General features: G+C 38.8%; 1 protein-coding gene across 1 annotated transcript in view; it reads right to left on the minus strand.

The window, feature by feature from the left end:
- Nucleotides 1-23556, minus strand: part of PTPRO (protein tyrosine phosphatase receptor type O) — a 116251-nt gene extending 92695 nt beyond the window's left edge. Inside the window, exons 1-4 of the mRNA XM_077756412.1 lie at nt 23518-23556; nt 21922-21985; nt 19300-19469; nt 13725-13998 (exon numbers count right to left, since the gene is read on the minus strand). Coding sequence (XP_077612538.1) covers nt 13725-13998; nt 19300-19469; nt 21922-21985; nt 23518-23556 — 547 coding nt within the window. The remainder of the gene's footprint in view (nt 1-13724; nt 13999-19299; nt 19470-21921; nt 21986-23517) is intronic.
- Nucleotides 23557-24687: the final 1131 nt, after the last annotated feature.

Genomic DNA, 24687 nt, shown 5'->3' on the forward strand with positions numbered 1-24687 from the left:
GATTACTAACTCAGGGAGTCTACCAAATCCACCTACCGCCTCTGGATCTAAGAGAACCAAAATGAAAGCTAACAACAAAAAGCAGCCACTGAGCAGGGACTCTTCCAGATCTGGAGTCCTGTTTCCCATCCTCACCAGGGTTCTGTCTACGGAAGAGTGTGAGGCCCACCCAGTCTTTCATTCTCTAAGGCATGGAGTCCACACATCAAAGCCACAGCCCAACTTTGAAACGCAAGAAATAGATGAGGATTACAGCATGGATATTTTATTTTCTGATTTTTTTTTCCTGCTGCAAGCCACTTAAATTTAAACTGAGAGAATTTTTAAAATGCCTACTTGAACGTTCACTTCCTATAGTTCTCTGAGCTTCAACCTGAGTGACCCAGGTCAGCTGTAAATTCTAAACTGCAAGTCCAGGCGTTACAGAGGCATATTCAATCCAAGAATTGCTATTTTCAAGAGTACTCAAATGCATTCTCTAAAAATGTTTTACTGTCTTTCCAGTTCCTTCCCTCATTCTTTTTCTTCTTAGAAATTAAAGGATGTGCTATAAGCCAGAGCTGTTATTACGTGTTTTTCAGTGATGGAAAGGTTAAATTCTGATCTAATTCAATATTCCTTCCTCTTTACACTTCCATTTCTTGTCTTGGGGACCAGGCTGGACTAGATAGAGAAACAGAATTGTTAGAATATGTAAATCATTTATTATTTTGCTTGTTTATAACTTTTTTTGTCCTCAGGTCTTTTCATTGTTCAAAAAGGTAAGCATTACAATATATTTGCAGCTCCTTCATATAACTTACTCAGATTCCATTTGCCCTCTTAAAATGGCCAGAAGTCAATGATTACTCTGAATTTGGTGGTTATCTTCTGATATTTTAAAATTTTTATATTTATAGGTATCTAACATTGTATGAAATGTTATTTTACATGTTTTAAAGTATGTTGATGGTTTCATATTATATGACTCATTCTGCAGCTTACTTTTATTACCTATCACTGCTTTTGTGATTCATCCATCTTGATTCGAGTATCTCTGGGAACTATATTTTAGTGTTCACTTTAGAATTATACAAACTATACCATTTATCTATTATTTTGTTAGATAGATTGCTTTCAATCATTCACTTTTGCAAATAATGCTGCAATAAACATCTTGGGACATATTTCTGGAGGTTGGAAATCCTGGATAGTAGGGTATGCACATCTTCGATAGTGTGAGATATTGTAAAAATGTGTTCTGACTCTCTGTCAATTCTTATCCAATACTTGCTCATATCAGCCTTTTAAATTTTTGCCACATGAAGTTTGCCATATGAAATTTTGTTTAATTTCCTATTCACAAAGGAGGTTAATTATCTTTTCTAATGTTGGTCATTTAGCTTTTCTTTCCTTAAAAATGTTTGGTTCTTTTGCTTGTTTCATGGATTCTTTTTCCATATCCCCCTGCTAATTTGTAATGCAACTTTTGTTGTATACTATATTCCCACTGACGTTGTGTGTGTGTGTGTGTGTGTGTGTGTGTGTGTGTGTGTGTCTTGTGCCTTCCTTCTGGATTCATCTTCCTTGTTAAAACATATCACTTAGTAGTTATTTAAGTTAGGGCCTAAGTGTTCAATTTTCCTAGGCTTTGTATTCTAGAAAAGTTCTTTATCTTTGTTCTTGATGTAGTTTAGCTGGGCATAAAATTAAGATTTCCTCTCAATATTTTGTTAGCTACTGCTCCATGGTTTCTTGAATCAATTACTGCATAAGAGAAAACTTCTGTCAGTTTTCCTTTATAGATACTATCCTCTTTCCCTTTGGTTACTTCTAAGCTTTTTATTTATTCTTGGCAATCTGCAGTTTCACCATCACATATTAGGTTGTCTTATTTTTTTAATTGCACTACCAGGTGTTTGGAATGCTTTGTACATCTGTGGATTGATGTTACTCTTCAAGTCTTGGAAGTTTTCATAATCAACTCTTGAAATATTGTGCCCATCATTCCCTCCATTTTCCTTTTCTTGAACTCTTAACCTCCTTAGAACCTCTACCACCTTCCTACCTGAGAATTGTGCTAAATTATAAGGCAATCACACAGCATTACCTTTCAATTTATTAGCTATTTAATTGTTATCAGTACAGAACTTATCCCAACTATTTTTCAACTAAATTTAAATTTGATTAGTTCAGTTAATTTTGCCTAGTCTAACCAACCAAATATTACATTAAATCAGTGTATTTTTCATTTCTAAAATACTTTAATTTATGCTTTTTGACACATTTTTGTTTAATTTTTTCCAACCTTTGCTTCATATTTTTTAATCCTTTTAAAAAGATGGTATTTATTTTATTCTTTAAAAAGAAATGTATTTATTTCTTTGAACGTCATAGCATACTGTACATCCGTTGTCAGATGGCTATACAAAATATAATTGGCAATGTTAAGAGTTGTTGTTTTGATCTTTTTGAGCAGAGATTTCTTTCTGTGTTTTGAAATGAAGGCCTTAGGCTAATTTTGTGTTTTCTTCTTGTCTCATTTCTTACTTCTTCTTGCTGTTGAATCAGGTTAGCCATAGCTTTCTTTCAGCCCACCAGATCCCCCAGTCTAGAAACTGGCATATGATGTTACTTTGAGATCCTTGACATTGTGGTGGATATAGTGACTATCACAAATTCATTCCCTGAGTCAGAGGATAACTAAGCATGGTCCTTGATAGTAAAAGTGACTGTGTGTTCCTTGTATCCTCAGGCCTCCACTTAAAATTGTTTCACAGGCAGAAAGCATCTCTGCTCCAAGCAAAAAGCCTAGCTCAGTGACCATCTAGTAGGGAACATTTTAATCCTTATTCTCCTGGGGCTCAAGATCAGGGCTGTCTTCCTTCAGATGTAGAGCACAGAGGCCCCAGGGCTTCAGCTCACCTCCTTGCTTAGACTTTCTGTTGTTTCTGATTCATAGAGACAACTATCTTATTTTTGAGGCTACCAATGTACTTCTGGTTCTCTTTTTGCTTTGTGCTAGGAGTAAAGAGTGCATCACAAGCAGGTATTTACTGCATTAGTTTGCTAGAAGCCCTAACATTAAATGCCCATTTTTTCTTTTAATCAAAAAATTCTAAATGACATTTAATATGATTATTTTTTCTCTCATTAGTTGTCCCACATAGTAAAATCTGATGTTTAAATTGAAGACTGTTTTATGTCCCTTAATTACCTTTGAATCATTCATGACAATCATGAATAGGAAGTCTCTTAAAGTTCTGGAAATGACTACCTTAGATAGAAGAAGAGGAAACAAAAGACACGTAGGGCAAATACTATTTTACAAAAAGCAGAATTAGCCCTGTGCTTGTGGGTTACTGCTAAGTGCTGAGAGCTGCTTCTTTCTGAAATTGTTCTGTTTTGATGGATTAAAACTAAAAGAATTATGGGGTCAGTGACCAGTATCCTTGCTTCTGATGTGATCAACCTAAGAATGTATCTGTTCTGACATGTTCCTCTTGAGGGAAAGAAACCTGTGATGAGGCCCTCACTTCTGATGGAGAATTAAAAGAAGGGGGTGGGGTGGGGAACTGTCCCCAGGTCCCAGGCCAGAGTTCCTAGTTTATGTTTAGATGGAGATTTGGAGGGGCACCTGGGTGGCTCAGTTGGTTAAGTGTCCGACTTTGGCTCAAGTCATGATCTCACAGTTCATGAGTTCAAGTCCCATGTTGGGCTCTGGTCCTCTGTTTCCCTCTCTCTCCGCCCCTTCCCCCCTCAAAAATAAATAAACATTTAGATGGTGATCTGGAACCTAACCTGACAGCTCAGCTCTATCCAAGCAGGCTACTGAGGTGAGTTGGCAGCTGCAGTCTCTCGTGGGCCAAGACTCAGGGCTCCCGTCACACTCATAAGCTTAGTTCAAGTCGTCGCCGTTTCTTTCGCAGACTATTTCAACAGCTTTCCAAATTAGTCTCCCTGCCTCCAATCTCACCTTAATTTTTTCTATTTATTTCTTCGCAAAACTTCTAAGGCTGCAGGCTCCTGATCCTCTCACTTCTGTCAGAATCTCTGCCTTAAACCAGTCACTTCTACCTCATGGACTCTGTCTTGCCTGATCTGTGTTGACTCTCCTTTGTTTCCAACCCCTTGAGTGGTTTTCTATTTAATGCCATTGGCATTGTTTATATTTCCTGATTTTTATATTAGGTGCTACACGTTTTGTTAAAGAGTTTACTTTAATATTCCTCACAATACAAAGTACTGACATTGTTTTATAGCACCCTCTACTAAATCAGCAAACTTACCGCCCTCCAGACAAATCTGGCCTGCCACTTGATTTTGGATGACTTGTGAAGTAGGAATGGCCTTTCCATTTTCAAATAGTTGACAGAAATTAACAGAAGAATAATATTTCATGACACAACAGAATTATATGAAGTTAAAGTTTGGTATCTTTAAATAAAGTTTTATTAGAACACAGCCATGCTTGTTTGCCTACCTATTGCCTATGGCTGCTTTTGTGCTGCAAGAGCAGAGTTGAATAACTGCAACAAAAAACCCAAAATAATTATTATCTAGGTCTCTACAGAAAACCTCACCACTGCGATAGATAACAGATTTAGAAACTAAGATTTAAAGAAAATAACAACCTACCTAGTGCTACACACATGGTTTCTACGTCTCTTTATTTGCTCTAAAGTTCATACTTTGAACCACTACTCAAAATACCTGTTTGAAAATCTGTCCATTCCAATGCACGATTCAGGATCCTATGACTTGCCGCTCTGGTATAAGAAGGAGCTTTCCCCAATCGGATCTTAGTATGTCAAGTCTTTGTATCTGTCACCATTCCTCATCACTTATAGATTAAAGTCTACATTCAAGGTTCTTCTCTATTTTTCTAGCCACCTTTCCTATCATTTTCTGGAACCATGGATGCTTGCCATCATAGCTCCTTGCAATTTACAAGTGGGTCATGCTATACAAGCCTCCATTCTTTGCAAATATGATTCCCTTTGACGCTGTTATAACGTTTTCCATTCTTTATTCACTTAGCAAATTTTCACTAAATTTTCAGTGATTGTTTCTTCAGAGGTGCCTTCCCAATGTTTCCTAGGAGAGCTGGGCAGTCTCTCTCACATACGTCTCTTACAGCTTTTATATTTTCATAGTGGTTTGTATATTTGTTTTTTGCACTATAGTATACCATCTTTTAGCATGGGTATTTATTTATCTTTATTTTTGTAGAATCTAGGACGTGACATGCAGAATGTGCACAATAAATAAAATAAAAACTCATGCATTTTTAAAATTTATAATACATAAATTTATATTTATATAATGTAAAAATATATGTTTATATTTGTAGAACATGTTATAGAATATATAATATTATATTTGTAGAGTGTCTCTAAAGTGTTTGGCAATGTTTACAACTACTGTCTCTCAGATCATTCTAACACATGAGACGGGGGGTACAAATAACATTTCCCCAATTTTTAAGCAAATGTTCTCATGTATTATTGTATCTATTGAGAAGCAACTTCTCTCTAAAGTGCAGGCAATATACTGAAGGTTCTCAGTCAATTAAATATTAATCAGATGACAGAGCCGAAGGGTTGTAAAACTCCTTTGAACTGGCCAAATGATTTATTTGTGCTGAATTTATTTTTTGCCATGTTTTCCATTTTCTCTAAGAGCACCAGACTCAGAACAACTAGAGAGAACTGGCAGGGGACTGCCCCAGGGCCAACTGCTTTCTCATAGCTAATTTCATCAAGACAAGCATCTAACACATAACAAATGGATGCAACAAATGTACCCTTTTATTCTCAAGAACACGTGTCAACATCTTGAGCAGATACTATGAATGTTTCCTAAACTTTAAAAAGAGCTGCCTGTTATAAAAATAAAGATGGTAAAACCCACATCATTAACTGACAAATAACGGTAATTTTAGAGCTCAAAACTAGTCTTAGTCATCAAGTACTTTAATTCCTGCTTTTTAAAGGAGGAAGCTGAAACCGAATGTCACCTAATGTCACCTCATGCCTAATGTCACAAAAATATTTGTGCCTTAATTCCCAGTTCTTATATTCTGAGTCTATTATCCCTTTTAAAATCTGGGAGGATGTAATTGAGTCTTTAAAAATGAGACAGAAGGTGAGAGACAAGAAACCATGATTAATTAAGTTTGCACTTTAGAAATCAATGAAAATTTCCTCTTCCACTTAGGATGTAGAAAGCTACAAGTCAATGTGACGCTTCACCCTCAACAAGAAGAAAAAGCCAAATAATCCATGAGATCATGACTTTTCTTGAGCCTATCAAGGAAGTGAGATTGCCAGGCAACTGAATGAACTAGATACCCAAGAGTGACAAGCCCCCTGCAGACAGAAGGGACTGACTGCCTCACCTTTAGCAGAGCGCGGCAGGAAGAAGGCTCCCATTAAAGCAGAGAAGAGGATAGCAACTAAGATATTCATGAATCCATACGGGCTGGGTGTGTTTTCAATGGGTTTAGAACTTCTCTGTCCAAAAGCTTACTTATTAGCCACCTGTGGCTCTTTTAATTAAACTCAGAATGGATCAACATTATCTAAAATTAAAAATTAGTGGCTACTGTACTGGACAATGCAGATATAGAACATTTCCACCATCCAAAAGTTCAAGGACAGCTCTAGTTTCGAATGACTGGGAGTCCCAGATGCCAGTAGAGTCCACACTTTCTTTTAGCTCTTATTGTGGGCTTTAATCAGGTGCTCAGGAGAATATTGAGAGTAAGAGCCTCCCCTCACCCCAGGGGGGTGGGGTGGCACAGGTATGCAGGTGATCATTTGCTCCACTAATAGATTACTTTGAAACCTTACTCAATTCCCTAGCTCTTTCTTTTTTTTTTTTTAATAGTTTATTGTCAAATTAGTTTCCACATAACACTCAGTGCTCATCCCCACAAGTGTCCTACTCCATGCCCATCCCTAGCTCTTTCTTGAATACAAAGCAGAAGCCTTAGGACATTGGGAGGGGCAGAAACATCTTTCTGTCTAAGTTCTCAGGCAAAGATACCCCCTTCTGAGGGATGGATAGAAATGAAAGAGTCTGATCCTGGGAGAGGGGCAGAATCTCCCTTGGACCTATGATCGTGCACTCATACAACGCAGAATTCTACTACTACCAGGGAAAAGACAGAAACTCCAACCCAAGGCTTCCACAGGTGTGAGGTAGACTGGTTGTCAGTGTACAGTGGGGGTTAGGAACGCTGACAATTTCCCAGTAGGTTCACAGGGTCTGCCTAAGCCTGAGGCTGGGTCTGAGAATCTCCCCTATCCTCACCAAACATACAGCACTAGTAAAAAGCAACAGCAATCCATTGTGAGAAGAGGGGCAAAATCCTGGAGACCAGTGGTACAGATGTTCAGGACTTGTTGATACTGAGGGTAGAATTGGAGCACTGAGAAATATACGCAACCACTGCTGGCGGAAAACACTGGAAAGATGTGAAATCTGTGATGAACTGAAAGCGACGATACCTTAAGCCCAGCTTGCCTAAATCTCCCACACCAACAGCCTGGCAATATGGTAGATTAAAATTAAAGCCAACAATATAAATATTTATGTTAAGTATAAATGCTCTGAACGAGCACTGTCAAAATTGTTATCCACTAGCCACATACACTACCGACCCTGTAACATGAGGCTAGTGCAACGGAGAAACTGAATTTAAGCTTTATTTAATTTTAATAAATGTATGCTTAAAAGTTATGTGTAAACTCTTATATTGACCCTATAAAATGTATGATATATATGATATCACCTATATGATCATATATTGATCATATTACTGAAATAGTAATATTTTAAATGGAATAGATGAAGATTAATTAAAATGTTAGTAAAATTAATTCCACCTTTTCAGAAACCTTTTAAATGTGTCTACCCCCAAATTTAATATACATATATGCTCCACATCCTTATTTTTATTAGAGAGTGCTGGTCTAAACACTCCAATTAAAATGCAGACATTTTCAGATTGGAAAAATAAGTACCATCCAGCTCTCTGATGAATATAAGAAACCCGTTTACATATAAAGACATAAGTAGGTTGAAAATACAAGGATAAAACAAGTATACTATGAAAAGACTTAACAGAAGAAAACGAAAATATCTATATTAATAGTAGACAAAACCAACTTCAACACAAGGCATATTTCCTGGGATAAGGCAGCCATAACATATAGAAAACAAGGTCATGCCGTGTGAAAGCTGGTGCATGTGCTTTGGTCCTATGGGCTCCCACTGCTGCCCTAAAGTCCATACTGTCCACAAAGGGGATGTTCCTTGATCACCCGGCTCTGGTGGGCCATGGGCTTCTGTCCCTGGGTCCCACAGAACTGTAACAATTGGAGAGGCTCGCATCCAAGGACACTGCACAGGCAGTAGACTGAAACATACCATCAGAGTGTATGACAGAGGCCTATTTACTTGTCCTGGAGCTTCAGCCTGAGGGACAGGATTCGAGTCTGTCACACAACTAGGGGCTGTGCAGGTGCTCTTAAGGAACTTAGGTCAGGCAATTCTATTCTTGTAATCTTTCTCAATCTTGCTATACAACTTGCTAGCATCTCCCAGGAAGGAGCTTATATGCTTGTCTGGAGCCCTGATTTTCACAACAGCTGTTCAGGGGATGCTTCCAGATCAACTGGTTCGGAAGTCAGCAGGTTTATGGTTGTGGTCCCTCAGGGCTGAACATACTTGCATTCTTTAAAAGCTTCTGCCTGAGAGCATGGCTTCCAGTCAGCCTGAAGCTAAGTGCTCACTGAGATCCCTCCCTTTGGAACAGGGACAGATCTTAGCACACCCTCACCAACTAGGATGTAACCAGAATAAATCAGCCTGCTTGGACGATCACAAAGGTTCAAGAGACAACCAAGAGCTAGGGCAAGGTTGACTAATAATGTTCATCTCCTACACAGGGCCACTCTTTCAAGACTGGGAGAAGTAGTTGTTTCAATTAATACATAGATACAAATACAGAGAGTCAAGCAAAATGAGGAACCAAAGAAATATGCTCCAAACAAAAGAGTAAAATCAAAGCTCCAGGAAAAAAAAAAACCCTTAATGAATGATAAGTAATTTACTTGATTTATCAGGCTCAAAGTAACCATCATGAAGACATTCAGTGAACTCAAAAGAATGAATGAACAGAGTGAAAATTTCAACAAAAGACATAGAAAATATAAGAAATTACTAAACAGAGGTCACAGAGCTGAAGAAGGCCATGACTCAGCTAAAAAATACGCCACAAATATTCAACAGCAAACTAGAGGAAATGGAAGAAAGGATCAGTAGAAGACACGGCAGTGGAACTCACCCAAAGAGAGAAACAAAAATTAAAAAAATTTTTTTAAAAATGACCTGTAGGACCACATCAAATGGAATAACATTTGCATTCTAGAAGTCCCAGAATGAGAAGAAAAAAAGAGACAGAAAACATATTAGAAGAAATAATGGCTGAAAGCTTTCTTAACCTAAGGAAGGAAATAGACATTCAGGTCCAGGAAGCCTTAAGATGAACCCAAAGAGATCCACTCAAGATACATCATAATTAAAATGTCAAAAGTTAAAGATGAAGAGAGAGTCTTAAAAGTAGCAAGAGAAGTTATATACAAGGGAAGTCCCATAAGACTATTAGCATTTTTTTCAGCAGAAAACTTTATAGACCAGACGGGAGTGACAAATATATTCAAAGTACTAAAAGGAAAAAACTTCCAACCAAGAATACTCTATCTGGCAAGGTTATCATTCATATGTGAAGGGGAAAAAAAGTTTTCTAGATAAGCAAAAGCTAAAGGAATTCATCACTATTAAACAGACCCTATAAGAAATGTTAAAGGGAATTCTTTAGGCTGAAAAGAAAGGACATCAATTAGTTACACACACACACACACACACACACACACACACACACAATTATTGTTATAATCAGAATATGATAAAAAGAAAGAACATCAATTAGTTTATATATATACACACACATATATATACATATAAAATTATTGTTATCATCAGAATATTTGGGATCTGACTAGACATTTTCCCAAAGAAGACACACAGATGTCCAAAAGGCACTTAAAAAGAGGCTCAACATCACTAAGTATCAGGAAAATGCAAATCAAAACCACCATGGGATATCTCCTCATACCTGTTAGAAAGGTTATTATCGAAAAGAAAAGAAATAACAAATGTCAGTTAAGAATGTGGAGAAAAGGGGACCATTATACATTGTTGGGTAGGAATATAGACTGGTACAGCCAGTATGGAAAACAGTATGGATATTTTTCAAACAATTAAAAATAGAGCTACCATATGATGCAGAAATTCCACTTCTGGGTATTTATCCAAAGAAAACAAAAACACAAATTTGAAAAGATATATGTACATCTATGTTCACTGTGGAATTATTTATAAGGCCAAGATACAGAAATAACCTAAGCATCTACCAACAGATGAATGCATAAAGAAGATGTGGTGTATATACGTGCAATGGAATACTACTCAGCCATAAAAACAAGTGAATTCTTGCCATTTGCAACAACTTGGATGAGTTTGAGGGTACTCTACTAAGTGAAATAAGTTAGACAGAGGAAGACAGATACTGTATGATCCCACATATATGAAAATCTAAAAAACAAACAAAACAAAGCAAAACTCATAGATGCGGAGAACAGAATGGTAGTGGGGTGGGCGAAATTTGTGAAGGGGATCAAAAGGTGTAAACTTCCAGTTACAGAATAAATAAATCATGGGATGTAATGTAGAGCATAGTGACCAACATCAATAATATTGTACTGCATATTTGAACGTTGTCAAGAGAGTGAATCTTAAAAGTTCTATTACAAGAAACAAAATTTGAGACTAAATGGTGACAATGGTAACTAGGCTCGCTGTGGTGATCTTGCATTATATACAAATATCAAACTGTTACGTTGTAAACTTGAAACTATGTAACTTTATATGTCAAATTATACCTGATTATAAAAAAAGAAGATATGGCTAACTTAAAAGTTTAAAGATGTAAAGTCAAACTTCCATATAGAGTTCAAATTATGCAAAGCATAAACTGAAAGAAGTGCAAAGAGAAACAAATAAATTCACAGATATAATTGGAGACTTTTCACACACCATTATGAGAACAAGTAGACAGAAAATTAGTAAGGGTAGAGAAGATGTAACCAACTTGACCTAACTGAGATTTATCAAAACTTTGCCCAACAAGTGGGTACGGAATACATACCAAGATAGACCATATTTGTGACCACAAAACAAACTGAAATGATTTTAAAGCAATTGAAATCATATAAAGTATGCCTTTTGATCACAACAGCATTTACCTAGAAGTTAATAAAAATATTTCTGATGGGGGGGCACCTGGGTGGCTCAGTCGGTTGAGCCACCGACTTTGGCTCAGGTCATGATCTCTTGGTTCATGGGTCAAGCCCTGCATAGGGCTCTGTGCTGACAGCTAGCTCGGAGCCTGGAGCCTGTTTCAGGTTCTGTGTCTCCCTCTCTCTCTGACCCTCCCTTGCTCATGCTGTCTCTCTCTCAGAAATAAATAAAACATTAAAAAAAAAATTCTGGGGCACCTGGGTGGCTTAGTTGGTTAAGCGTCCGACTTTCGCTTAGGTCATGATCTCACGGTTCGGGGGTTCGAGCCCCGCGTCGGGCTCTGTGCTGACTGCCAGCTCAGCGCCTGGAGCCTGTTTCAGAGTCTGTGTCTCCCTCTCTCTCTGACTCTCCCCTGCTCATGCTGTCTCTCTCTCTCTCTCTCTCCTAGAAATAAATAAAATATTTAAAAAAATTAAAAAAAAATTTCTGAGGGGCGCCTAGGTGGCTCAGTTGGTTAAGCATCCTACTTTGGCTCAGGTCATGAACTTACAATCTGTGGGTTCTAGCCCCCTGTCAGGCTCTGTGCTGACAGCTCAGAGCCTGGAGCCTGCTTCAGATTCTATGTCTCCCTCTCTCTGCCCCTCCCCCACTCACTCTCTGTCGCTGTCTCTCAAAATAAAATAAAGACATAAAAAAATTTAAAAAAGAAATATTTCTGAAAAACACCAAACTTTTGAGTATTCAGCAACACACTTCCAAGCCTACGTGTCAATAAAGGAATCACAAAGGAAAATAAAAATATATTTTGAATAGAACTCTTTGCACATGCTAAAATATCAATGAGACATTATAGAAATCTCTTATCATGTACCTACTTATCATTTACTTACTTATCAAATGTCTTATGAACCATTCACTCAAGGGTTGACGGCTAGAGCTTTGTCTGATCTTGAGTAGCTGAACACATTCTAATGAATGTTTGGTCAGCAAAAGTCACTACACTTTTATTTTGCTTTGCTTAGTCCTTTTTTTCTCTGCTCATTTTCCCGCCACTTGCCTAACTAAATTGAATTAATATTTATTGTTCACTTATTAAGTTAAAGTTCATGCGGGGTGCTTATGAGATTATGAGGATGAGTAATGCAGGGCTTCTGATTTGAAGAAATTGTATTATAGTCTTTGTATACTTAGATCTGTTGCCTGGACCAATTAACTCTCAATTCACCTTTTTCTGCAGCTTGTTTAAAATAGTATTTTAGAACAGGCAAGTTTTTCCTTTAATTCTAGTAGGTCACAGATTTGTTCATTATATCTACAAACCTTGAAGGTCCATTCCTAATTTTTAAGATTCATTACTGATTTTGGGACTCTGCCAAGGGAAACTTTAATTAATTTTTGACAGACATATTAAAAATATGTCTTCTAGCTTGATTCTGAGTTCTTGCTTCCTGATGTTTCTCTTTCCTTTTATCCCAAGAGAAAAATTTCATGATGTTCTTCTTCCTTAATTGTGGCGAAAATGATTGCATGTAGCTGGCATTTAAAAAAATCGCAGCCACTGGAAAATTTGCACTGAAGAACAATAAGCTAAAAGAACTTCACTGAGCCGTTAAATTGCTCTACTGTTAAATTCTACCATCTTACAGATAACAGTTTTTCTTTCAACATCCACCTCAACATGCTCAGTAGAGCTGTATCTTACTTTGAGATTAGATATTAAAGTCCCAGAGAGTAAAGTGAAAATCACATAGTTAAAATCACTCCTAAAATTCATAATATCAGTATCAGTTCTTTAAGACATGGGCCACTGAAGGTTAAAATGCCAATGATTTGTTTTTCTTGGTGTTTTTCTTGGGCAGTGGAAGCCAAGGCTATTTTGAGGGTGAGTCAAGAATAAAAACTAATAAATAATGATATCTTTTTTCTCTCAGCTAAAAATACGTATAATTAATTTTGAGCAGGCTACATATGAGTATATATTCATTGTCTCAAAACCCAAATTGCTTAATATGAGAATATGTGTTCTGCAGAGAAATAGCTTAGTTATGATCATACTATTAGGTTATATAGCAAAAATTACATGGTCCAATCACGAATCTAAAGTTGTCATTCTGTCTCAAAAAAAGACTATCTCATTGAGGTTTCCTTTTTTTGGTATAAGGCAGATTTTTTAAAAAATACAAGGTAACAGTTAAACATTATCCAATGCTGGCAAAAACCTGTAGTCTTAATATAAAGCAGAACTTTAAATTTATGTCACCTGACTTCAAGGCGATGGATCCTGCTGTTCCGGGCTGACTTTCTTTCAGTGAGAGCCCCAAGGAAATATACCCCCAAAACAAACACTAGAGGAGAATATTACAATTGATGCTTACTTGTTAGCACAGTGATTGATCTGGATGGCTTGGTAACCACATTTCCATTTACCACTACCAGAGTGATTATATAATAAAGGCCATGATAATTAGCCTTAAAGGTCACAGGGGGAGGCAAAGTGTTGTTGAATTCCTCAAATTCGAAGAAGTAATTTTTTGATTCCCCCGTTATTTTCACAACATACACAGATGACGGACTCGTGACATCGGAAGCTTCTAAAGAGACAACGATGCTATTATCGTCTTGAACGGTTACATGGAATGTTGTGGCATTCTGTTGGAGAAAAGAGAAAAAGAAAGGAAATGAAGGTCAAATTGAGATTATTAGCAATAAAATTATGCTGAGATCATTTTTCTAAAACTAATATTTGTGATAAGCATCACGCAGGTATTTTAGCGTTCAAGGAAAAGCAGGAAGAGAGAGATTTAACTCTCTTAAGACTAATGATCTTCTCAGGCTTTCACTTTTGATTCTTCTCCATCGAAAAGCTGCTTCCAGTTCATGGATTGTGTCATGTAATAAACACAACATAAACACTGTGGAGATGCGTAAAGAATGAATGAATGAAAATCATCTCGGCACTGAACTTCCAGAGAAGTCCTTGGTTTCAGCTATTCTGGAGAAACTATATGGTTTGAAGCACTCTATTTTACTTTGGAAGGAGTAGTGCTGTGATAGTACTAAGGAAATTCTAGAAGCTGGTTGTAAGACAGTTATTTCCTGTATCACTTTTTGCCTGTCAGTTCTGAAAATAAAAAAAGTCAGGACTGAGAATCCTGTGATAATCCTTATCATTAAAGGTTAGCAGATCTTGAATAAGAGAAGCCAAATGCTCTTTGAAGAAGGAACCAGACAGGATCACTGGGATCAATGGAAAAGGCAGCGGTTAGGGGAATGAAAATCCTTTCAAGGGTCTAGATTAATGTTTATGGACAGCATGTGAAAAGTCATTGTGTAGTTGGTTTAAATATTCCTTCCTGATTCTTTTCCATATGGCACAAGCAGATTCAGTCCTTCTGCTCTCTGATATCAAACAAGACTCATATACTTTATATTACTGCTGCTTTGTTTTTATTCTTTTAATTATTTTTAAGTGTATTTATTTTGAGAGAGAGCTCATACACGTGCACACGTGCACATGCACAAATGGGGGAAAGGCAGAGAGAGAGAGAGACAGAGACAGAGACAGAGAGACAGAGAATCCCAAGCAGGCTCCATGCTGTCATTGCAGAGCCCAAGGCAGGGCTCAACCCCAGGAACTCTGAGATCATGACCTGAGCTGAGATCAAGAGTTCGATGCTTAACCGACTGGGCCACCCAGGTGCTCCACTGTTGCCTTGTTTTTAATTTGTCTTCTTGGTCTCTGGGGTCCAAGGAAGTTATTTCACTGATCCGAACCTCGGATTCTCTTCAGCGAAAGTGGCACAGAAAAACTGCTACTACTTGTTTAGGACTTACAGGGACCCAGATATGAAGCTACGCAGTCTATAAACGTAATCATCTCATTTAATATTCAAACTGACCTCATGACACAGTTATCATTTTCAATCTCAGTTTGTAGTTAAGGAAACTGAGGCTCAGAAGGATTAAGTCACTTGCCCAAGGCCACACATCTGGTTTGGACGCTTAACCACTTATCACACAAGTACCAAAATTGAGTTCCATTATTGTTCCGCATATCTGTCTTTCCCTCTTGACTTAGTATCCTAACTCTGAGTCCGACACACACCTACAACTGCTAAGTCTCTGTTAAATGAATGAAAACATTGCTGATGGCATTAATTATATGTGGACATTTGCCTCTTACAATTAACCTAATGGTACCTCACACGTTGTCAGTAGCCAAATCAAGCATACAATACATATCAGTTCCCTAAAGGAGGTTAGAATGTACCTAAAAATGTATTCTTTTTTTCTTATTACTTGGCTTTTTTAGAAATCTAGTTTTTACAGGTCCTACTATTTGCAAAGAATATCTGGCCATTAACAGAAGTTTAATTCTATGTTAACATTTAGGAGACTTAATTGTGTTCATGATATTCTAACCACCAGACCCCAAGTCCTCTGGGGGCAGGGACTGTGTCTCATCTCCAGCTCTAGGACCACTGCCTGGCATCTAGTAGGTGCTTTGTGATCTGGGCAGTCCTAGGCAGGTCTCTCGAATACAAAACAGTCAGTGTGGACTGGCTTTTTAAATGTCCTTTTATCCACATTGTCTCTTATCCTCAGACACATGGACAGGTTTCTAAAATAGTGTATTTTGGGGAAACATAATAAACATATAGAAAATGTGACCCATTTATTTTTCCAGTGATCCAGGTGGAACTATGAGGCTAAACCAAGCATTGAATATCCAGTAACATTGAACTCTGTGCTTTATTCATTATTGGTTATAGATACTGGTTCACGAACTCAAAAAAGAGTTAAGTTTACAAACATCAGGTTCATAATTATTGAGTTTTTTGCTCTATGTTTTATTTATGTATTTATTTATTAACTTATTTTATTTTATTTATATTTGAGAGAGAGCGCGCGCGCGCACACACAAGCAGCAGAAGGGCAGAGAGAGAGAAGAGAGAATCCTAAGCAGGCTCCATGCCCAGTGTGGAGCCCCACTCAAGGCTCCATCTTATCTCACAATTGGGAGATCTTGATATGAGCCAAAATCAAGAGTCAGAAGCTTAACCTACTGAGCTACCCAGGAGCCCCTACTCCATGTTTTAATAGCCAATAACAAAGTTTTTGAGGTAATGAAAAGAGGGATAAATAGACTCAATTTTCTAAAGTGTTTAAGAAATATGTGTCTAATGGGTCATGAAGCTTCCCAGTGCAATATTCCAGGGAAAGAGACTAATCTTCCAAAATCTAATGACAGCGTTGGGGATGATTGTATCAGCCATGAAAATAGGCATTGGCCCATGTGCCCCCAGGTTGCCAAAAATAAATCAGGGTAGGCTAATCAGATTCAGTCAGTGGGATTAATGAGAAGAAGGCACCAGGCCAAGTGAGTGTAGGCAGTGAGCCTAAACACATGTCATCATGCTGTTTCTTCTCTGTCATCTTTGCTTCAGCTTTTTCTGGAATCTATATTCAGGAGAAAATACTGAATGTATGCTACAGTCATGTAATCCCTGCTGAGTCCAGAAAGGAGGAAGAATTATAAGTAATAGAAATGAATAAACTTAGGCAAGGCCAACATGGATTTATTTGGTGGATAGAGAAATATTTAAAACTTTTTTTTTTGAAACTGAGTAATAGTATTGCTTGACTCTGCAATGAAAATATTTTCGCTGAAATTTCCTTTGCAGAATAAGATCTAATATAGAAATTTCTCCGCTCCAACATCCTCATTTCACACTTGAGGGAACAGCGGTGCAAATGTCACATGGCTAATTGACGGCAGAACAAGGTTTAGGATCCACACATCCTTATGTCTCCTGGTATTTCTCTTCCATGAACTTGAGGCAGCAAAAGGAGCCTGGTTGCTTGGCTTCACCTGTTCGATGATCAGTCCTGGGGAATGGAAGCTACTGGAGACAGGGCTGGCAGCACCAAAGAGGAGGAAAATGAAAGATGAGGGCCTAGAATGTAGGACGAGGAATAAAACTGGCTTCAGAGATGTTTGAGTCAGATGTCTTCAGAAATCTTCCACCATCTCTGATAAACACGGCAACTGTTATGTACTGATCTCCTAATATGGATCAGGATTTGCACTTGGGATTTTACGTGGTTTTTTTTTTTCATTACAACAATCTTTAAAAATAAGTGTCATTCTCTGCATTTTACTCAGAGAAGTTAAATAATCTGCTTAAGAACACAGCAATAGACTTGGAATCAGAGGGTCTGAGTTTCTATTCCTTTGCTGAGAACACAGGAAAATGCAAGGATCTTTTAACTTCATCTTCTTAATTTGTAAAATAGAGGTGATGATTATAACTCATGGGATTTTAGTAACAATTGAATGGCTTTTATAAAAATGCTGAAGGATGATCTCGATAAATATTGGTTGTATTTCAAAAGTTCCGTTGTTTTAGTTATGTTCTGTATCCCTCAATGACCGTTAAACTATAGAGGTTCTATATTCATTTAACTAACTTCAAAACTCTTTGGAACTCTGTAATCATGTTCACTTGATATTACATTGACAAACCATTGGAGAGTCGTCCATGTTATCAATTCAACAACAAACGAACATTAGCTGAGCGCCCACTTGGTGTCTGGTATCTTGCTGGGTGTTGGCAACCGGCTCTGAGTAAGACGGGGCACTTGAACTCCTAGAGCTCGGACCCTAGTGAGAGAGGCTCACTCAAATGCATAATTATAACACTATGTGAGTACTGTTAGTTGCAGACTTTGAAAGCCTGACTGGTTGATGCCTGTTTTTTCTGCCTGGCCGGAATCCTTTCTTAGATTGTACCCTGTTATTTTGGAGCACTGTTTCTTTCCCACGATAAAGCCAATAAGGGGTCCCAGTGGGGGTTGTTAATAGTGTTGCCCCACTCCCAGGTCAGTACCTTGACGAGTCGGGGTGAATCATATTGCCCAGTCCTCTTTTCATGGAGAGAGCCCTAGGGAAGTTCATGTGGACCCAGTCAGCCAATTAGATGCTTTCTCTGAAATTTTATAACAGGAATTAATGGGAAGGAGCTTTTTCTCCTCTGGTGCCAACTATGTATGAATGTACATCTGGAGAAGTCAGTGTGTATAATTTCTGTCCCATGAAGACAGAATTGAGGAAGAATCCCTGATATGGTCTGAGGCCCTGGTTTCAAACATTCTGTGGCCTAGCCCTTGGGCAGTGTGGTGACTTGAGTGAATAAATCCCAGTTTATGGCTTAAGTCGCTTAAGCTGGACTTCCAAAATTTACAGCCAAAGGTCCTGGTCAATACAAGAGAATTGTTCAGTGCTATCGATGTGTACAGAAGAAAGCAGTTAATTCGGCTTCTATGATGGGTACGAGGGGAAGGTTTCAAGGTGGAAGTGATGCTTGAAAGAGGCTCAGGAGTCTACCGGGGAAACAAAGGTCAGAAAGTCATCTGGAGAAATGGGAAGAAGACCCCACAGTCCTCTGGAGTGGTTGGATCTTAGTAGGATCCTTCCTTCAGAGGGGAGGGTTGATAGCCCAATCCAAGATGTGAATTTGGATATTTTGGGGGCCCAAAGAAATCATGGACTGTTTTAATGTAGAAAAGTGACATGATTAGACCATAGTCTGGAAAGATCCATATAATGAGGAACATGGACCAGTATAGTGAGGAGTTGCCCGACCAGGCCCACCTAATGCCAGCGGACTATTAAGGAGGCTGTTGCAGCCATTCAGGGAAGACCCGATGAAAGTCTAATAAACTGCTGGCTACCCCAAATCTGCCTGTGGGACTCTGCATCCGGAACATGATCAATTCTTCAGCTGGTGCCCCAATCAATGATTAGATTTATTAGAAGGCATTTTAGAGGGAACAATTAGAATATTCTGCTGTGCTAAGGTTACCACATAAGAACTAATGGGATGCTCAATTCTTTTAAATAGTAATATCAATGGTGCCTGGTGCTTTTTCTAGCATTTACGGCCATACTTCTGTGCAGATGCTATGGAATTCATCCACTTCACCTCCTGTGCAGCTGTAGGAAAACTTCTCGGCAACATCTTCTTTCCTTTTGGTTCCTTTCAGGAAGATCAAAGTCCCAGAGCTGTCCCGGCAGGGAGAGCTCCTCCCAACACTGTCTGGGAATTCTGCACGGCGCTCTGTCAGAGATCGTCAGAACAGAATTTGGATGTTGATCTCGAAGGCTAGGGATGGCCTTCCCCTAATTTTCCATTATTTGTGAAACCTTCAGCAGCAGACATATATCAGGAACCGTGGGGGATGTTGGGATTGATTGTATTTAGGAGAAAAGAGGAAGACAGGTAGTATGTGCCTCTGTCCTCCTTAGCATTGTGTCTGACCAAGAATAGCAATGAGGAGGAGGAGGGGGAGGAGGAGGATGGTATCATCGTAAAGAACACTAACTTACACAGTTATGTGCTTGTCATGTGCTGCCAGAAACTGCTCTAAGGCTCATCCGGCAAGCTGCTGCTATTTACTATCTGCTGTGTAATAGACTTCTTTGTATGTGACCTAAACATATGTTTTCAGGGGGAGCACGTCAGCTCTCTCTCCATGCCCAAGGCTGCATTCATGCCAGTTCAGCCTTTCGTGCTTTACGTGCCTGGATACCTTCACTTCTGTTTTTAGGGTTTCATAATACAGAGCCCTCATCTCTTTTGCCTCTTTTTGGCAAAGGAGTCCACACTCACATATCAGACAGGTAATATAAATGTGAGAAGCTGTCTAGTAGAACAGGATTGATGGATGAAATAGTTGGCGAATGGAAGGGTGCATACGTTACCTAAAAACTCATTAAAATGCACAATTTTAACAAAATAAAACTATGCTGGCCAAAGAAAACACATTTGAAGGTCAGTCTCAGCCCAGAGGCTGCCAGCTTATAACACTCGAATTTGTCGCACTGCCATTTCCTTGATCAAACACCTTACCTTTGTACCTGCAGCTTCCAATCATACTCTGCTCCGCCCAGTCAGAGTGCAGAATGATAACAGAATTCCGTTACCCACTACGCATTCATTTAAAATAAATCAAATGCATTTCCTTATCAGGTTATCGTGAATGAATGTGTTAAATGGCATTTTATTTTTTTTATTTATTTCATTTATTTATTTTCAGAGAAAGAGAGCTTAAGTGCATGATAGGGGAAGAGGCAGAGAGAGAGAGGGAGAGAGAATCCCAAGCAGGCTGTGCACTGTCAGCACAGAGCCAGATGTGGGGCTCGATCTCCTGAACTGTGAGCTCATGACCCAAGTTGAAATCAAGAGTCGGACGCTGAACCCACTGAGCCCCCAAATGGCATTTTATTACATATATATGAAAGCAGTAATTATTTCCTGATTGCCAATATGGACTTGTGGCAGAAGCTATACAGAGCTCTTAATTTTGGAGAGTAAACAAAACATGCCTATTGAAAAAACTTAACCTGGCATTTTAAAGTTGGAATAATTACGTTAAGCTGCAGAGATGTGCTAAAATTCCATGTGATATTTAGGAAAACAATAACAGCCATATATCACACTTTGTATTTTATAAAGCACTTTCAAACACATTTTCCCATTTAATCCTCAAAACATCTCATTAAGTCATTATTTTACTTCACAGATGAAAACACTGTGGTATAAAAAAATTAAATTGGTTTCTCAAGGCTACTCAGTTATAATGAGAGGAGCTGGAGCTCAAGGCAATTCTTCTTCTTCTTTTTTTTTTTAAGTTTTTTTTTGTTTTGAGAGAGAGAGTAGGTGTGAGTGAGTGGGGGAAGAGCAGAGAGAGAGAGAAAAAGAAAGAATCTCAGGCAGGCTTCACACTCAGGGCCGAGCCTGATGCAGGACTCGTTTCCACAACCCTGGGATCACGACCTAAACTGAAATCAAGAGTCAGATGCTTAACTGCCTGAGCTACACAGACACCTCAAGGCAATTCCTTAACTACAAATTTTATGACTCTATTCTACTACAGTCCCCAGATTGTAGGATCCTGGAGCCAGAATGATGTCCCAAACGCTACTTGTTCATATCTGTGTTTAATTGGTGGTGAATTGCCTCAGCACAAACCATGACTTATTCCTCTAGATTATGCTTGACAGATGCTCCAAAAAGGCTGGTATCGCAAAAAGGACAATTTTGAGAGAGAAAATGCAATTCTGGAGACAGACAAACCCAGGTTCAAGTCCCACTTAAGTGATACCCTTAATTTTGATTCCTGGAGCCTCAGTCACTTCCGGTCAATGATGGTAATGTTAGGACTGGGCTTCTGAAGGGAAGCAAACAAGACTGTATGTGTACATTACTCTACCCAACACCTAGTATTTAGAAGATTCTCCAAACTCAAGAACTAATTGTTACCACAAAATTTCTGATCTGTGTTTTCACACTGATTTTCTTTGGAACATGGAAGTTTTAGAAGCTGTATCTTTTGGGGACACTACCACCATGATTCATACATGGCTCAGTAGCTATTCTGCCTCTCGGGCTATTCATCCGGCAATCAGTACTACCCCTTTTTGTGGCATCATGAACAAGAGCAGCCAGTATTTCTTCTTCTCTCATGCCTGTGTATAAGCCCGAGCTGCCCTAGTTGACTGCAGGTTACCATGGGAACAGTTGTGAAGCCGTGCCTCGCTGATGACTGACTCGGAGGAGGTGGGTCCACAATCCTGGAAGCCACAAAATACATTTGCTATCAACAGTTCACTGATCAGGCCACTTCCAAAAAGAGGCAGCATTCTTCTGGCTTAATGTTGTTATGAAAAATAAGGGCTCCTGGCAAGTTAATTCTATCTGTAAAACAAGTGTTACTTTCCTAAAACGAAGCCCTCAAGAAGAACACAGTTTTGCCCAAATGTTTTATTCCCCAGACCTCTTTTCTATCCTTACCAATATTTCTAGTCTGAAACGAGTCTGACCTCAGAAAGGCGCTTCTGAAAAATGTAGCTGTCCCACTTATTGAAAGATAATGTGTAAGATGACGGTGCTAATCGTTTATTTTAGAATGGATGAGTTCAGTCAAATTTCCCCACAGGCATGACGCATCTCTCTAGCTGAGACACCAGTTAATTAAATCCTGATGAGAGCTAACAGAGAGTGCAGTCTCCTTGCCCAACATGTAGTTCACAGCATATTCAGATGTGACCTTGGTGACCTTTTGTAAGCACTGACCTTTAACATCCCTGAGTTGCTACCTTCCTCAGCAACAAAACTGCCAGACCTTCAAAGCTTATAGTTTCTTGTGCCCTCCACCATCATTGGGGTTTTATGGTTTTCCTAGAAGACTGAGCCGTCCATGCCAGAGAAACTAAAGCCCAGGAGTTAAAGGAGATGAAGTGCATTACTTTACATACACACTTTGCTCAATGTTTGCCTTCATGTAGTTTTTGAAAACTGAGTGCTTGCTGTATGCATGGTGCTAAGGATATAATGATTGAGGAAAGAAATCTGGTTGTTGTCCCAATGGTCTTTGGAGTCTACAGCAAAAGAGAGGAAATACCTCATTTTAAATAGATGAATAATTACAAGTGTTGAGAAGCGCATAGTGATGAAAGCAGACTAGTATGAGGATCTAATTTGGAGGAAGGAAGAGTTCACACAGGTAAGGACAAACATTAAGTCACAGCTGACCTGATGAGGAGCTGGATCCTCATTTACAGTAGGATCCATATTTAGAGTAGGTTCTCGAAATAATGTTGAGCCTTATGCCAAAGGCAATGGGAAGCCACTTATGGGTTATTAGGAGCGTGAAATGATTGGATTTGCATCTGTAATAGAAGAATATATTGTAGACTGCTGGCTCTTGAATTTCTATTGGGGGTGGGACTTTTAATGGAAAAGTACTTGATAATAAATGAACCACGAGGGATAGAAAGGAACACTTTAAAGGTGTGAGCATAGGAATCTAGGCAAGCAAGCAAACAAACAAACAAAAATCCAAAAAGCAGTCAAACTAGTTACAAAGAAAAGTTTCAAGTTACAAAGAAAAGAATGGCTTTATTCCAGAAAGTAAGAGAGCAAGAGAAGAGAGAAGGGGCTAGAAAAAACAGAAAGGAGAGCCAGCAAGATGGTATGATGCTGGCATAGGAAAGAGAAATCAGCCAGTGGAAATATCCAGATGGAGGAGGTCAAAGAACATTTTTAAAACTGGAAATGCCTAATGTTCCATTCGAAGTTCACAGTTTGTGTACTAAACACTTACCCATCTTCCCAAATCCCAACCTTTGATAATCTTTGCCATGCTCGCAAATGTTTTAGGCAAGTGGGTCATCTGTGGAACTCGCTGAAAGGGCTGAGTTTCCCATCCATGTGTTAGGATACAGAAGCCCTATTTGTGGAACTTGGTGCCTGAGGGAAGAAGGAGTGAGAAGGCAAACCTCCTCCAAAGTGACAAAAATCCCAAGGTAATTTGAACTTCCGTGGGAGACGGGGAGGGATTTAAAGCCGATTTCATTTAGGTCTCCAAAGGGCAGGAAGCTCCTTCTGGTTATATTACAGAGAGCTGGTTGGTGAGGATACGCAGAAATAAGTGTGATCGAAGTATTCTAGTAGAGATACGAAGGTGGCTAGGACCAGGATGATATCAGCAGACATTTAGAGGGCGTGCTCCTCAGAACTCAGTGGCCTGAGATGTGAGCTGGTTGTGGGTTGGTTGGGGTATGGATTTTCTACACACTCATCATCATCATCATCATCATCATCATCATCATCACCATCATCATCATCATCATCATCACCAATCATCACCATCATCATCATCATCATCATCATCACCATCATCATCATCATCATCACCATCATCATCACCATCACCATCATCATCATCATCAATAGGAAAGACTAGGTATTAGCAGGATCGGAAGGAGAGTGATGTGTATCATTCATTCATTTCAGTTTGATACATAATGAGTATGAGATGCCTGCAGACATCCAAGTGCAAATGCCAAGTAGATGGTAAGATACATGGATCCAGAATTCAGAAGAAAGCTCAACATCAAATATTATTTCGCAGATGGCAGCTGGGGCCCTGGAAATCAGGGAAATACCGTAGCATAGAATACAACTGCTACTATTNTATAGGAAAGACTAGGTATTAGCAGGATCGGGAGGAGAGTGATGTGTATCATTCATTCATTTCAGTTTGATACATAATGAGTATGAGATGCCTGCAGACATCCAAGTGCAAATGCCAAGTAGATGGTAAGATACATGGATCCAGAATTCAGAAGAAAGCTCAACATCAAATATTATTTCGCAGATGGCAGCTGGGGCCCTGGAAATCAGGGAAATACCGTAGCATAGAATACAACTGCTACTATTAAGAGAGCTTATACTTTTATTAAGAATCTACTTTCTGCTAAGAACTTTTCAG

This window comes from Crocuta crocuta, unplaced genomic scaffold, assembly GCF_008692635.1.
Source record: "Crocuta crocuta isolate KB4526 unplaced genomic scaffold, BGI_CrCroc_1.0 scaffold262, whole genome shotgun sequence".
Taxonomy (NCBI): Eukaryota; Metazoa; Chordata; class Mammalia; order Carnivora; family Hyaenidae; genus Crocuta; species Crocuta crocuta.